The following is a 15,403-nucleotide window of genomic DNA, read 5'->3' on the forward strand; positions in this document are numbered from 1 at the left end:
AATGGATATTTGTACAAATCCAACAACCGTCGCTATCCCTTCCCTTCCAATCATTCCCTCCTCACAACGCGAACATTTGCTGCAGTGCATCATTCAGAATACTTACGTTGTAGTCAATCAGAACACGTTTGTCTGCTGTACTTCCTTGGCCCATGACGCAGATGAGGGAGAGATATCTAGCAGAAGCATATATTAGTTTCGTCTTACAATGTGAAAAGAGATAAAGGGAAGGGAAGGGAAAGGGAAGGGGCATACTCATTAATCTCCCGCGCATAAATATACGTGTTCCCGCTCTTATCGTACGTGATGAGACTTTCGCCGACCACAGCCGAAGAAGAAGAAGAAGCTTCGCTGGAATGGTTCTTGTTCTCCGGTCCATGCCATCCATAAATCTGCTTGATATCGACAATGACATCGACGTAATCCGAACAGACTTCATAGTCTTTTAAGAAAGTCGGACTTGTATCTGTCGCGAGATAGATTTTCGAAACTGTGTCGAAGAGGTAGGCCTTTTGTGTTCTGCATGTTGAGCAGAGTTTATTGAGAAGAGCTTCCATGGCTGGTAATTGCGGAAGCAATTTCTGAACGACTTTACTCATAGCTTCGTAGACAGAGTGATCGAAGATACTAGTTCGATAGAACGCCACAGAACGATCTCCGTAACCCGCATCAGAAAGTTCATCTTGTACTCGTTGCCGGACGTCGCGGAAGGTGTCGTATTTGTATTCTTCGGAGAGACCGTCGGTTTTATGGACGAAGACTTCGAAGTTGAGACGTGGGTAGTTGTCCATTATGAAGGAGGCGGTTTTGATTAGGGCGTCGATGGATTGGAAGTATTCGTCTTGCATGTCGAGGACCCAGATTATGGAGCCTGTGGTTCCGCCGAAGAGGGCTTCGCGGTCGAAGTCGGGGGAGAGGTAGGGGATGTTTGGAGGGATTTCGGAGGATTCGAAGTTCATGAAGGAGGACATTGTGGCGGGTTCGATTTTGTTGGTGGGGTCGAGGTAGAGGGTTTCGGCTGGGGAGAATTTCTCGAAGAGGACTTTTTGGATGGAGGATTTGCCGCTTCTGGGAGGGAGGTTAGGTGGGTGGTGGAGGAGGTCAACAGGAAGATTTTGGCTTACCTTCGCATTCCCATGAAGAGCACTTTTGGGTTGCCCTTCCTCCGTGCGTGGCCAGGCCGTGTCGATGCATTTTGAGTGGCGTGACTTTGGTTGCTCTGAATGTGGACCTCATTAGCGAATCGTTGTTGCTCGCGGTAGTACGATGTCAGCCAGTCGTTCTCCTTGGGCGAGTTATGCGATGACGCTGTCGAGCTGTTGTGCGCGCTGGGGCCGCTGGAGGCGAAGGAAAGCTCGAAGGGGTTCTTCTTGTTCTGCTCAGGCGCAGGGGTAGGCGTGGGCGAGAGGATGTTCTCGGAAAATAGAGTGCGCATGGCGGAGACTGTGGTGATGGAATGTCAGATTAGAAATGACAAAGTGGTGGCGATGGGAGAAGTGTCGTCGGCGTGGGAGCCCAATATTTACATGCTCGATCACCACCACCACCACCACACCCCATCTTCTGTCGACACGAGGGAGCACGCCCACTGTCGCACATGCTTATCGCCGCCAACGAGTTCGAAAAGACAAGACTTACACGGTGCCTTGCGGCGGTAGGCAGCCGCTGAGATAATGTCGAATAGATCACATCTCCCTCAGAGCAAGGTCATCGCCCACACGCGCGCCTCCAGCAGCAGCAGCAGCGGTTGCAGCACCGCAGCAGGACGGGAACAGGTGGTCATCGCAAAAAAGCACCGCATGGCCTTGGTTTTGGGTAGTGCGCGTGAGGGAGCGAGCGGGATATAGCCTCACCTCCATCATGGCACGCTCAAGTCACAAACTCGGCAGGCAGGCACTTCCTTGCCTGCTGCTCGCGGAACACGGCCTGTACACCGCTATTCCTCTGCCCGCTGGGGAAGGCCTTCCGCGCGCCAGTGAGCCGTAGGCGTGAAAATCGACGTGACGCTGCCCGGCACTGTGAGTCAAGATGCCGGACGCCAATCAGCCCTGCCTGCGCAGTACCGAGATTGTGGGATGTTGATGCTGGCGTGGGTGCTGCCCAAGCCCAATCTGTGCAGCGTGCGCCGTCTGCGATCCAGCCGACGTGGGGAGAGAGAGCCCGGCCGTGTGTCGTGACACCTTCCCGTGCCGTGCTCGCATACAGAGATACAGAGTATATCGATGGATGCACGCGATGTCAAGGCCAGGATGGTGCTACACTCGTCGCTGTGGAATTCGGACCACAGGCGAGATGCAGGAGGTACAGTATATTGCTTGGCATGCTCCATGCTGATGACGCTGACGTCCCGTATCCTGGCCACTTCATCTATGAGATCTACCACTATCATCCAGACCGCATTAGCATGCACGTGGCTATACATGGCAATGGGACAGCCGATGCCGTGACCGAAGACCGTCTGGGCATGCTCACTTCAGTGGCACGTTACGTATATCTATTTCGCGTACATTTCCCACGTCTTGAGCAACAACGCGTGCTCCAGATAAAGTACTCAGATTACTTGCAACAGTCATTGTTGTACGGGTCGACAGATCGCTATTGTTTTATCCCAAGTGCATCACGAGTCTGTACTCGCGTACGAAGGGGCTGACAGTATCACTACTCAAGTGTCGTTCTCCAGCTCACCGCATCCTCATTTTTTAGGTACAGTTCGACGTATGCAGGCCCGCGTATTTGCTTTCACACATCCCGAGCCAGGACCTCTTCCAGGAGGAGATTACCATATTCACAACAATGGCTGAACCTCAACTCTGCAACTTGCACGCCCGACAAGAGCAGTCATATCCAGGACAAGTATGATTGTGTTTGCGTGTGAGACCGCGAAAATGCCAGAAAGGGCGTGAAAGACGAAGTCTGTTGATTCCACCCAACAACTTTCACATGCACAAGCAGCTGCGGCAAACAACAAAACACCTCAAATTCTCAACAGAAAATTGCTGTCTAGATGGACATCCGCAAAGGATTTCACACTGGACCAATACCTAGTCCCGAGCGTCACTTCTGCCGGACGAGGCCATCTCAGATACCTCCAAGACATCAGAAGTTGCCAGCCCAATGTCGCAAGTCGCTCGCCTCGAAGCACTGCTGGACGACTTGTCGAAATTACTCAAGCGACCCGACGACCAGCGCAACAGATCCGAGGAAGAAGAGAGTTCTACCACGCCCGACCAGGAGAATAGCGACAGCGGTTTCTCTGACGAACAGCCAAGCCCATCAACCGGAACCTCCAGCCACGAGAGATCTGATCAAGAGACTAGCGAAAAGCCAACACTTTCCACTCTACTCGAAAACGCCATAGACAAGACAGCCAGTCTCTTCGCCATCGAGCCACCTCGGAGTCCAGGCGCAGAGAGTCATCTCAGTTACAGCTTGGAAGTCAACTCCAAATATCGAGTGCACATGGACAAAGCACCCGAACGTGCCGTGGAATTGGAGAAGGATCTGAGGGCTGCTAAGGCAGTTCTCGGAGATGCTGCTGGTCTCGTGGAGGAGTGCAAGTCGGTGGCGAGTAAAGTGGCGGCAGAGCAGGAGAATTCGATGACGCTTGAGGAGCGAAGGGAGAGGGCTGGTGTCAAGTCGGCGTGCTTTCTCTGATTTCATAGATTTCTCTGCCTGGTTGAGAATCTGGAGTACTGTTCTTCCGACGCATTTCGGGTTCCTCGCTCACAGGGAGGCGGGATCAGATGACCACAATCGGTCTGTGGGAATATCCTCGCGTCCACGGACGTGCCAACACGATGGGCTGTGATCAGCTAGAATAGCTCACTTCAAGACCAATTTGACCAATAATCCTCTCACTCTTCTTGAGATCCACATCGGCACCCACACCCAGCAGTAGCTCTTTGAATCGGCACTCCCACAGCACCCCAACCTTCCCATGATTGTCCACTCTCGCCTTCAGAACTCCCTTCACATCCTCATCTGTCTTCTTCCACCCAACACGAATCAGCTGCTGCGCCCATACATTCTCCTCAGTAGGCTGCTCCCGCTGCCACAATTCCAGTCCTACAACAACGTCGCTCTCATAGCTGTACACGTTGAAATCAAAACGCGAGCACAAAGCCAAGTTCGGCCCTGCTTTGACGGCATATGTGGAAGACAGATTCCCCATAAGCGGATTGACTGTCAGAGCCATCGTATAGGGAAAGCCAGTATGCGAGGGCAATGTGGTGAAGCGCAAGCCTGTGCTGATGCCGCCTGATTTGTTCAATGGACTAAAGTATGCTTCGGCGCCTGCGCTGAGTCTTCCGCCTTGGTGATCCCACGGGTGAGCGGGCAGCTTGTCGACCTGTATCGCATGTTGATCGTCGGGGGCATGGCGTGGGTCATGGCCGAAGTTGTAGAGTCCGCGAACGCCCAACAAAGCTGAATCTGTCGAGTATAGATACTCTGTCGTGTATTTGCCCTGATCATTCTGCAAACTCGCCAGAAGCGTGCCTCCATTCGGCAATCTCTCGTCCGACACGCATTTGAGCTGGAAAAGTCGGCTTGGAGAAATTCGTCTCAAATACAATGCTTCGAGCGAGCTGTTGGGCAAATACAGACGGCCATAAAGCAACGAATCCCTTTTCCGATCTTCCAGTGAGATATCCTTCGCATCTGGCCCCCGCAGCTCCTGCAAATGTCTATATCCTCTCACCAATTTGCTCAACGGCACATCACTGCTCTTACTCGCAACTTGTAGTCCCAAATTCGTGTACAAGAAGCTCAACGACCCATCCACCACGCCTCTACTACCCAGCGTATACGACGTTGCGAAGTTCGGCGAGGACAAGGAGGAGACATGGAGTCTCAGACCAGATGGTATTTGGAAGTCGAGAAGGTTGATCGAGGTCGTGGTCAAGGAGGCATAGCTGTTGTCGACGTTCCATCGCGATTTGCGATAAAACGCTGTCTGGACATAGTCCATGAAATTGAGCATGTTGCTTTTGGAGGTTTCATTTTGTATTCATTGTTTCGGTGGGGGTGAGCAGTGTTCTGTCTGCTGTGGTTGCAAGAAGCGCGTTGTTCGAGGAAGCTACAGCTGGAGATGCGGGTGTGCCTGAATGCCTGAATGTTTGACTTCACTTCTTGGCGCTGAAAGAACCAGTTCGCGATTACGATGCAACTCTGCAACGGCGATACCTGAATCTATCACACGCTCCTTTCCGATTTAATAGTCTGTTACAAGTCTTTCACATCATTCGTCTTGCTCTATTCCCACGGAATGCTCCGGCACGGCCGGACTTGGTGAGTTGATAATTTGTCGACCAGATGCAAGTATTGGTGCAATTGACGGGCGGAAACGATCCCGTCGTGAAACGAGTGAGCTTTCCTCATGCCTGAATTGACTCCAAAAAAAGACGTGGTCGCCTGCCACATTTTTGGGCGCCCGAATGGCTTGGCATTCACCTGGCCCACGGAGATAGCCAACACCACACCATACAACCATTCTATACCATTAATACGATACAAAAACACCAAAAAAAGATCGGGCTCAACTCGGAATTGAACCAAGGACCTCTTGCAAGCAGAGCACGAAGCTACCCAAAGCAAGAATCATACCACTAGACCATTGAGCCGAAGAAACAAGCTTGAAGTGCTTGCTTCGATGAGGTGAGGCGATTTCACAATGCTTATAGCTCTTTTTACTACACCCGAAAGCCGAGCTTGCGAGTACGAAGCTCGAAGCTTCAACATGACGTTGGGTCGGCTCTACAATAGCTCTCTCATATCCACATGGTCAAGTGATGATGATCTGCTTGGGAATGAACCGCTCACATACATGGCTTTCATCCTACATGTGACTCAGGCTCACAATGTTCACACGCCAGATCTTCCCAACGCGCAGAACATTGCTCGCACGAGCATATGACGTCGGGCCTTACCTAGCTCGCCTTGACATTCGAAGACAAAATGCCACGAAGGCATCGCCTAAATCGAAGCTTGTCGACCTCAGTCGAGAGCTCTATCATCGCAGCCCTGCCCATCCATTCCATCCTCCGGTCGTTCTTACACCATGGGACACACACCAGCCAAAGAAGGCCGGCAGTACCACTCTCCGTTCAGCCTCCTACTATATTTCCATGAGCGATCATGCGGGCACCCATGTCGACGCGCCGAAGCATTTTGATCCTACGCCAGGCGCCCTCTCAATCGACCAGATGCCTTTGGACAACTTCTACAAGTCCGCAATATGTCTCGACCTCTCTCACGTCGAGCTCAAAGCTACAATCAGTGTGCAAGAGATGGAAGACGCATTACAAAAGACTGGCGAGGAGATTCACGACGGAGATACAGTGTTGATATACATGGCTTTCAACAAGCGCGTGGCATTCAGCGATCCACGTTGGCAACACGACTTTCCGGGCCTGTCCCTGGAAGCTGTACATTGGCTAGCAGATCGAGGCTGCAAGATCTTTGGCGTGGAAGCTATAAGCCCTGCTCCAGAAGGCGAGCCCAATTTTCAAGCTCATAACGCTTGCGGAGAACGCAATATCACGCACATTGAAGGTCTAGATAACCTTGAACAGGTCGTGGGCAAAGGCAGATTCCGCTTTATGGGTTTCCCATTAAAGATTCGAGGTGGAAGCGGAGGGCCTATGAGAGCTGTTGCCCTGCTGAAGTGAAAATGCCATTATGCACAGAATTTGAGAGCAACCCGGTTTCCTTCCAGAATTGCACCAACAGAAACGTCCGAAGTTCTTCGCCACGCTCTTTCCAATGCATGCCAGCAAGTCTACGAGGACGGCACACCCTCAGACTCCGCCCCTTCCTTCAGCCACTCAGGCGGTCGAGTGATCTTGGTAAGATGGTCACCATTCAACTCCTTCATATACCTACCAATGCCCTCGTGAGAATAATCATTTTGGTTCCACATGTCTTTGTGATATCGGACTTTCTCCTCCCCGTCTATCTTTTGCAAAGTCAAGCTGACCAGGCTGTTAACAGGTTTGCTCAATTTTATCGCCTTGACAGTATACTCTTGCCGCAGCTTGAAGACTATCCTCCCGTCCTCACCTGGCTTGGCCTGATCTTTTTCGGAAGCATCCGTACTCTCCACGACTTCGGTGGCCAAAGTTTTCGAGTGGAAGATCTTTGGGATTCCATACCATTGGCCAGCAATCTTATAGCGCGTGTCACAGTATGACCACGGGTCATCGTAGACTGCCTCGGGAGCATACACTTTCAGGTCTTCTTCGCTTGTGCCGCCTTCTTTGCATGAACCCGAATAGAGGCTTGTGATTGCATTGACGATTTTTTGGCGTGTGGGTGAGAGAGGAATCGACTTTTCTGGATGAGGTTCGTAGTCGACTTGAGTTGGCGCATTGTTTTGTGGATTCTCCTTGTTGTACGTGAGATTCTGAGGGTCCGGTCTAGGTTCGTATTCCTTTTCCATCTTCGCGGCATGTTCTTGAGACGGCATGATTGAAGTCTTCTTCTTTTTGCTTTTTCTTTGGTGCGTAGACTTGCTGTAGATTCACTCTAGAGCTTACGACGAACCAGCTAATAGTGATTTGGTGTAGAGCATGCTCTTTCATTGACACGTCCCAACAACGCATCCACAGACGTGCCTGCTACACGTCATGGATGATGTCAACCCGACGTTCAGATCTCACGGAGCTGCATCGCAGCTGCAATGATACCTGACATCAATGTCGAACTAAGCAAGATTGTTGCACTGTATTGTGAGAGTATATCCCAATGCACGCGGAGCTTCTCAAGCGCTGAACTACCAGACTGGATCTACAAGCCTTGTTTCATGCCTCACGCACCTTTCCGTCCGCTGAAAGTTGTATCGCTGGAACAAAGGACTTCATGCGATCTTCTCAACAACGTTGGTTGTTTCGCCCTTGCTGCTCTCTGATCCTGGGGCACCGTCCATCGAGTTGCGATTGGCGAACTCTTGCATATCCTCAGGCAAGAATAACTTATCAATGTCTTCCAGACTGATCTTACTTGTTTCTATGCCTTGATCAGCAAGCGGAAGTCAGCGTCACGACAGTAAGTCTTACCAGGATAGAAGAAATACACGATGGGCACGAAGGCAGCATTAGTAATGGTGAAGATAATGTATGTCGCCCAATCGATGCGATTGATGAGCACGGGGGTAATCATGACAATGAAAAAGTTCTATACTCCAAGTCAGCAACTGTCGGTTACTTCCACGGTAAGATTTCAACTTACCCATAGCCAGTGAGCAGATACCGAGATGGAAGTTCCTCTGGTTCTTGCTTCGAGCGGCAAAATCTCTGGTCCGTATACCCAAGGCACGACATTGATTGTACCACCGAATATGAGCATGAACTGTGATATAGGTCAGTAATGCGAGCATCGGATATGGTCCTCAGTGTTTACTAGCCAGGAAGAAGAATGCAATAGCCGCGGAAGATGTTGCTTGACGGCCAATGCTGAGCAGGATCGTGATCATCATCATGCAGAACGAAAGCAAGGCGCAGCCCCAGATCATCGTTGGTCGGCGGCCCATTCGATCCAGTGCCAAAGCTGGCAGTGTGTTGCCGACGATGAACATCATTTGGACGAAACCAGCGATAAGTAGCGAGGTATTCAGGCTGAGGCCAACGTTCTGAACCAACACTGTTGGCCTGAGACCAAGTCAGCAGGGATCGAGCGAGCATTCCGAACTTGACGACACTCACATGTAATACACCACGAGATTGATTCCGCCCATCTGGTTCATGAACAGTCCAAACCACGCGAGTGCGACTCGACGTGGAGTTTGAAGAGCATCCGGCTTAAAGACTGACATGTATGACTGACCACCTTCGCGTCTTTCAAGAGCAACTGCAGCACGAATCACAGCCATTTCCTCAATCACATACGGATCGTCCGGCTTCAAGTCCCAGACTGCACAGATGACTTCTGCGGCTTCATCTTCTCGGCCGCGTTTTGCGAGCCACCTTGGCGACTCTGGCAAGCCCCAGACCACGAACACCACAATGATCGCGAATATTAACTGAATTCCGATGGGAGTACGCCAAGCAGCATGAGACTGCACATAGCTGAACCCATAATCGATCCAGTAGCTCAAAACGATGCCAACACCGATAAACCAGATCTCCCAGCTGACGAGTCGGCCACGATACTCCTTCTTCGACAGCTCAGACTGATACATAGGGACCGTGCTGCTATCGATTCCGGTTCCGAATCCAGTGATGATGCGGCCAACAATGAGATGAGCCAGATTAACGGCGGACGTCTGCAGAGTTGCTCCGATGATAATGAGTATCATAGCCAGCCATATCATTCGTCGACGTCCGAAATAGTCTCCAATGAAGAAGTTGATGCCGCAGCCGATCAGGGATCCCAGACAATAGCTGCCTACTGTGATGCCGGTGACTACATCGCTCTGTCAGACGATTAGCATTCGTGCGTCGGTTAGGCATTGGTTGCCTTACGGGATTGTTGAATTGTTCTCGAAAGAAAGGATTCTGAAGCAGACCACTAAGAACTCCTTGATCGTAGCCGAAGAACAGAAAAGCCGATAAACAACAAACGTAGAGGCCAGCCCTCAGTGGCGCTCCTCTACCATAACAGCGTCTCATAGTAGCAGATGTCGACCAGTGTGACCGATGAAAACGCTCTATCAATCATCAATGAGGAGAACGATGTCCAAAACACAACGCGCCATCAGATCTGCAACTTCATATATATCGTACAGCATCCTTGCAACAACCTGCTGTAGTCTCATAACACTGTTACAGCACAAGAGCAAAGCCAAGGTGACGGAATACCACAAACGACAATCCTGAACCTGATCCCGGCTTGGATGTACTTGGGAAGATGCCAAGGAGAGGAGTACAGGCACTTGCGAACCTTAGCCGGAGTTGGAGCCTCGTTGATCGACATTGGGGTTTGCGGAGTAGCGTGCCAGCCACATGGGAAACGCAGGCTGTGATTAGTGTTTTGCGAGTTACTCTACGATGTTAATGTAAGAAGTACGTATGACTGCGAGGTCTAGCTATCTGGAGAAATCCTGAGTCTGCGATCTGTAGTTTCTCTTGACTTGCCATGACCACGGTTTTGCGCCAAGATGTTTCGCTATTGAGAAGATTCGCCATGAACTTACTAGCATGGAAAGCCTGAAAGAGCGATAGCATGCGTTGGTGGCTTGCGCTTGGAATTGCTGTTGACAGGTGATCGGAAAGTGGAAGCATCCACCGCTCGTGCACAGGACTACAGCCTTCCACGTCTCGTTCAGCAATTTCACACTCTCTCGTTCATATCATTTTCTGCTGCTGCCTTCGTGGATGTTACGAGATCTGTCGATGTCGCGTTGCCCCTAGTGCCATTCATGAGATTGATCGACTCATCCGATGCAAGTCGTGCAGTGCCATTGGCCCAATGCTGCTCTGCATCAGTAAGCCGCCAGTATTCCTCATCGGCGTGACGAGTAAGATTCATCTGGAACTCATCCATGTCTCCAGCAAGTTTCTCCAAGCCAGGCGTATCGTGTTCGCGTCCGGGCCAATACGCTCGCCACCACAGACACTGGGAGTACACGCCACCTCCAGTGAAGTAGTATTTGCCGTCTTTCTTCATCGCAAATTTGCAACTCTTCAACCTCGTGAAGGTTTCCATGCAAGTTTCATCAGAGATATCGTAGTCGGCGGTTTCCTCATTCTCAAATTCAACATCATGCGGGCGTCCGGGCGGACAGGCTCTGTCCTCGAAATGGATGAGAAAGACCAGTCCTCTATTGCGAGGATATGTCTCTGTGCCAGGTATAGGGCAGCGCCATCTCAATTTTCCATGCATTTCTGGATCACGAGCATACCACTGGCCAATCACGGCTGCGCTGCAAAAAGCGTTTGCGCATTTGTCGTAAGAGGGAGATAGCCATCCAACTTCGGCAGTTTCACACCTCATTGTCTCTAGGGGTATTGGAGAAATGGTTGGATTTGGAGTCAGGCTGCGGGTGCTGATTTTTGGCCAAGTAGTGTAGCCTCCACAAACATCGGTCACAACACTGGCTGATCCTCTTTCGGTTGTGGTATATGTGCGTGTGCTGTGGCTGAAAGTTCCTGTCGTGGTGGACATGTTGCAGAGACATCCAAGTCTTGCAACATCAATGACAAAATTTACGCAGCTTAGAGTTGGCTTTGGCTTCATGACCATCTGACCAAATCGCCACTCTAAAGCGCTCGCCAATGCCACGACATCGGCGCTTGCCATGGGTTCGCCTGATGAAAGCTGACAGGCCGGAGTAAGTGTCGGAGCTTCTGGAACAGTGGCAGTGCTTGTAGTTGGACTCTCGTCTTCGTTGTACTCTGCAAGCTTTTCACTCTCAAGACCTTGTAGCATCTCATCAATGATGATGGTGTTGCTCAGTGGACGGTTATGGATGTATTCTTGCGCAACATAATCTGCCATGGCGTTTGTGGCCCACCACTCCGTGGCGTTATTGTCCTCCAGCACATATTCGTTCGTGTTGTCGAGATTCCATCCTCTAATTCTGTCTGCGGTGAATCCATTCAGATGGAGGTGTGTCATGATCTCGGAATGAATCAGCGCATTCTCGCACCACTGGCCTTGACAATATGTGGCTGCCAATCTTGAAAGAAAGCCTTTGGTCGGTTCGTCGAGGAAGATCTGAAACTTCTGATTATCAGGACGGAATGTTGGAGTGACAGTTGCCGACTGTGTCCGGGTCGGATCAGTCGAAATCGAAGGTGCCTGTGAGCTGCTGCTAGAGCTGCTCGGTGGACTCCAAGATTCCGAGTGCGTTTTTGAGGTGACGATTTCTTTGCATTGGGTTGCAACAGAAGACGACGTAGCGCAAGATGGGCCAGAACAAATCTTCCAGGTGAACGAAAAAGTCGTTGTTCCGTATGCGCAGCTCAATGCTTTTGTGATTGATGTTGACGACGAAGCGGTCGTGGCTGGCACAGTCGTCGATACGACTGTGGAAGGTACCTCGGTCGCTTTTGAGAACGGGATGCACCCCAAGGTAGCAATGAGATTGTAAATAAAGCAGGAGGGCATTGATTGGCCGGGATAACTGCAAATTGATGTCGTGAGGTAATCAGTAATGCCAGAGTGCACTGCTGACGGACTGTAGTAAGTCGCAGTTGAGCATCCGCCTACCGGCATGGTTGGAGGGACGCACATAATTCTGCCTGCGCTATCGTACATCTTGTAGAGGCACGCCGGAAGACTTTCTACACAAGTAGAAGTTGTTCGGAAGCAGCCCAGCTTCTTGTCTTCCGAACATATACTTATGTCATTTGGAGGTAGTTTTGTGCTGTAGGAACACCAAGAGGTACACGTGGGTGACGCGTTCGGCGATGGTGAAACACAATGGAGTGTTACTCTGGGAGTGACTGTGTCGTAGAGAGTCTTTCCAGGTGCACCGAAAACAGCGAATGGGCCTGGTTCCACCCACGAGCCAACTGAGACCTCGGTCCCGTAGTACAGGCAGTCGGTCAAAGGCTTCGCGTAGTCCAGACACTTTGACGTGTATGCTGTAGATTTCGAGCAACGCCAGCTGGTCGATTCGTAGATGAAGTTGCACTTATCCGTACTCACGACTTCCTGGTTGAAATAGGATTGCGTGCATGTCATTGGCGTGCAGATCTCCGGAGTGCCAGTCGTCACAGGAGAGCCAGGAATGTCTTTAACATATGGCGAGATGCGTCTGTTGCCTGGCTCCGTCCGAACAGCAGGCTCCCAAGACAGTGTTGCAGATGCCCCCGAGTCACCAGAGGCACCGGCCGGCAAGATCGCTTCAGCTGTGGGAGGCAAGGTGAACGTAGTCGAAGCTGGCACGTCAGTTGGGAACCCTGGCGGTAATTTCGCATTGACGGAGGCGCCGACAGGGCGATCATCTGGCAAAGAAGAGTCGTCGAAGGAATCGAGTGAACCAGCAACAGTCGGACTCAGCAGGGCCAGGAGACTGGTTCCAAGCAGACCAAGGCCGAAGGACACCATCTTGCTTGGGAAAAAGTGACCGCTAGCACCCGACAGTGCCACCGCAGTGGAGAGTCGTAGTAATTGAGCGGATGGAGTGTCTGTAAGCTCCGTTCGAGTGAGGATGAGAGGCCGACTTGGAGTGATACCAGTCGGGAGCGTTCTTTTTGTGTATCCAGTCAGGTCGTGGAAGAAGAGTTCTTGGAGTGGCAGAAGAACTGCAATGAGTTTTGTGCTCAAGGCATTGCTTGAGGTGAATTCCTGAATAACATGTGAGCGAACTCGTACCATAATCAGCTGTATGGAGCTGTGATCAAGCATGTGATAATGGGAAGCGTCATTCTACTTGCGTGAATCAGCTATAACGCTCAGACACGCACAATGTTACAAGCCCTTCTATAATTGAGAGTGATGTGATTCTCTCTGTATGTAGATCGGATCTGGTTGGTCTCGTCGCATGGTATGCGATATAGGACGCACAATTCATCGCTGCGACAGAAGCTCCTTGGAGGCGAGCCCAGTCGTGTTCAGAGCTGCTAGGTGAGGTGTTTGAAGTCATTAGATGATGAGTCCCGAATCTGGTCACAGATGCCTTTCGGCGAGTCCTGCAATGCTCGAGAACGATGGCGATTGAGCAAGTGGTGAGGTTTGCTCGCACTTCTGCCTTGCGGATGCAAAGAGTAGCAGCAGGCGTTTTGGCATCCAAATCGTCCTATACTAGACGTTTCCGCAGGAACAAATACGTGATTTCGCATTTTTGAGGTCGTGGTATAGGCGTTGACAGAAGATGGTGATGGGGGATGGCACAGGAGATAGCAACTGCGGGAAGTTAGGCTGAGCACGAGCGCCAAGACCTGGCTCCCCAGGGCATCGAGATGGTCGAGGACGCTTGATTCAAAAGATCGAAGCATTATCAAGTAATAGAGGTCTCTGAAGCATCAAAGGCTATAAATCATGCGTTGAGTGGATAGCTCAATAAGACCTCGAAACACTTTGAAAGTCATACCTACTCACAGATGTTGACCACTGTTTTGCTTTTCCTTTTACACAGTTCCTGAGTAACTCTACGAGTCTGCCATTTCTCATGATGTCGTGAACCCGAAGCATCTCACTCGCAGCAAGCATATAGCACTCATGGGCCTGCTCCGCATCTACTGCTTCGCGTTGATGATGTCCACAAACGCAGGCTTCAAGCTAGCACCACCAACCAAGAACCCATCAATATCCGCCTCCTTAGCCAAATCCTTGCAGTTCTTCTCACTCACACTACCACCGTAGATAATCCTCGTCTTCTCTGCAGCCTCGTTACCCAGCTCCTTTGCGATCCACTCTCTGATTCCCTTGTGCACCTCTTGCGCCTGCTCATTCGTAGCGACCTTGCCGGTACCAATAGCCCACACAGGTTCGTATGCCACAACAACCTTGCTCCAATCCTTGACCTGCTCGCTCACAGCCTTCAGTTGAGCAAGCACAACGTCCATCGTCTTGTTTGCCTCACGCTGCTCAAGGGTCTCACCGCAGCACAGGATGACTCCCAAACCACCATCGAGAGCAGACTTGGTCTTGCTGGCGATGAACTCGTTGGTCTCTTGGATGATAGTGCGACGTTCCGAGTGGCCGAGGATTGTCCATGTGATGTTGGAGTCCTTGAGCTGCTCGACAGAGATCTCACCAGTGAAAGCGCCGTTTGGCTTATCGAAGACGTTTTGGGCTGCGACTTCAATGCCTTTGCGGAGGTGCTCGCGGGTTAGGAGGAGGTAGAGCGATGGTGGGGAGATGACGACTTCGGTGTTAGGGTCGACTTTGGCTTCGTTCAGGTGAGAGACGATTTCCTTGATCTTGGAAATGGTTCCGTTCCTGGTGTACAGTGGTCAGCATTGGTAGTGCTTGAAGGCCGTTTGGCGGGGAACTCACATCTTGAAGTTGCCTCCGACGAAGAATTGGCGTGCCATGATTGCGGTGTCTGTGGTGTTTGATTTGGTGAGGAGTGGTTTCTATTCGCGACTTGTGTGTGTCTGTTGTCAATGGGCTCGCCAAAGGTGCAGGAATTAAAATCTGTTTTGGAGGGGTACGTCGACGTGGGGAGCTTCTGATGTCAGTTGAGGCTGCCCGAAAAAGGCCCAGTTTCACGCGCTCGGGTACTTTCGGGTGAGCAGAACGACGTCCAAGAGTGAGGCTCCAGCAGCGAGTGTGTCGCACTACAATGTTGGGGTTGAGAGTGAGGCAAAGTTGGATTTCTTTCCATATTTTGATTTTTGCTATCTCGTACACACGCAGGTCCGGGTCCGGGTCTGCTTCGATGCAACGTGACCGTAGCGTACAATCTCCTCCGAACCTACCTGCTACAAGTACATAGGCAGCAGCTTGCTCGTACAAGCAAGGCAGTGCTGGCCTCATTCAGAGCGTGCTGGCACCCAACAGTAAAGAAGCAGTG

The 15,403-nt window shown here is 51.1% G+C and overlaps 8 protein-coding genes and 1 non-coding gene across 9 annotated transcripts; 2 read left to right on the forward strand and 7 right to left on the reverse strand.

The window, feature by feature from the left end:
* Positions 1-61: 61 nt before the first annotated feature.
* RHO25_004311 (uncharacterized protein) lies at positions 62-1,435 on the reverse strand (the record flags this gene model as incomplete). Its single annotated transcript, XM_023595234.2, has 3 exons — positions 62-176; positions 256-1,068; positions 1,125-1,435. The coding sequence occupies 3 exons, from the start codon at positions 1,433-1,435 to the stop codon at positions 62-64; spliced, it is 1,239 nt and encodes a 412-aa protein (XP_023457900.1).
* A 1,679-nt stretch (positions 1,436-3,114) lies between these two features.
* RHO25_004312 (uncharacterized protein) lies at positions 3,115-3,654 on the forward strand (the record flags this gene model as incomplete). The annotated part of the gene is made up of 1 exon (XM_023595235.1): positions 3,115-3,654. The coding sequence occupies one exon, from the start codon at positions 3,115-3,117 to the stop codon at positions 3,652-3,654; it is 540 nt and encodes a 179-aa protein (XP_023457142.1).
* A 154-nt stretch (positions 3,655-3,808) lies between these two features.
* On the reverse strand, positions 3,809-4,981 carry RHO25_004313 (uncharacterized protein; the record flags this gene model as incomplete). Its single annotated transcript, XM_023595236.2, has 1 exon — positions 3,809-4,981. One exon carries the CDS (start codon positions 4,979-4,981, stop codon positions 3,809-3,811), a length of 1,173 nt encoding a protein of 390 aa, XP_023457141.1.
* A 551-nt stretch (positions 4,982-5,532) lies between these two features.
* On the reverse strand, positions 5,533-5,621 carry RHO25_004314. Its single transcript has one exon. It is a non-coding gene; the product is annotated as a tRNA-Pro (tRNA).
* A 237-nt stretch (positions 5,622-5,858) lies between these two features.
* RHO25_004315 (uncharacterized protein) lies at positions 5,859-6,668 on the forward strand (the record flags this gene model as incomplete). Its single annotated transcript, XM_023595237.1, has 1 exon — positions 5,859-6,668. The coding sequence occupies one exon, from the start codon at positions 5,859-5,861 to the stop codon at positions 6,666-6,668; it is 810 nt and encodes a 269-aa protein (XP_023457902.1).
* Positions 6,669-6,778: 110 nt separating this feature from the next.
* RHO25_004316 (uncharacterized protein) lies at positions 6,779-7,438 on the reverse strand (the record flags this gene model as incomplete). The annotated part of the gene is made up of 1 exon (XM_023595238.2): positions 6,779-7,438. One exon carries the CDS (start codon positions 7,436-7,438, stop codon positions 6,779-6,781), a length of 660 nt encoding a protein of 219 aa, XP_023457143.2.
* Positions 7,439-7,855: 417 nt separating this feature from the next.
* RHO25_004317 (uncharacterized protein) lies at positions 7,856-9,605 on the reverse strand (the record flags this gene model as incomplete). The annotated part of the gene is made up of 6 exons (XM_023595239.2): positions 7,856-8,004; positions 8,055-8,172; positions 8,227-8,346; positions 8,564-8,645; positions 8,700-9,409; positions 9,459-9,605. 6 exons carry the CDS (start codon positions 9,603-9,605, stop codon positions 7,856-7,858), a joined length of 1,326 nt encoding a protein of 441 aa, XP_023457899.1.
* Positions 9,606-10,266: 661 nt separating this feature from the next.
* Positions 10,267-12,990, reverse strand: RHO25_004318 (uncharacterized protein; the record flags this gene model as incomplete). Its single annotated transcript, XM_065602546.1, has 2 exons — positions 10,267-11,700; positions 12,373-12,990. 2 exons carry the CDS (start codon positions 12,988-12,990, stop codon positions 10,267-10,269), a joined length of 2,052 nt encoding a protein of 683 aa, XP_065458618.1.
* A 1,130-nt stretch (positions 12,991-14,120) lies between these two features.
* On the reverse strand, positions 14,121-14,921 carry RHO25_004319 (uncharacterized protein; the record flags this gene model as incomplete). The annotated part of the gene is made up of 2 exons (XM_023595240.2): positions 14,121-14,826; positions 14,884-14,921. The coding sequence occupies 2 exons, from the start codon at positions 14,919-14,921 to the stop codon at positions 14,121-14,123; spliced, it is 744 nt and encodes a 247-aa protein (XP_023457898.1).
* Between the last annotated feature and the right edge of the window lie 482 nt (positions 14,922-15,403).

The sequence above is a fragment of the Cercospora beticola genome, chromosome 3, assembly GCF_033473495.1.
Source record: "Cercospora beticola chromosome 3, complete sequence".
Classification (NCBI taxonomy): domain Eukaryota; kingdom Fungi; phylum Ascomycota; class Dothideomycetes; order Mycosphaerellales; family Mycosphaerellaceae; genus Cercospora; species Cercospora beticola.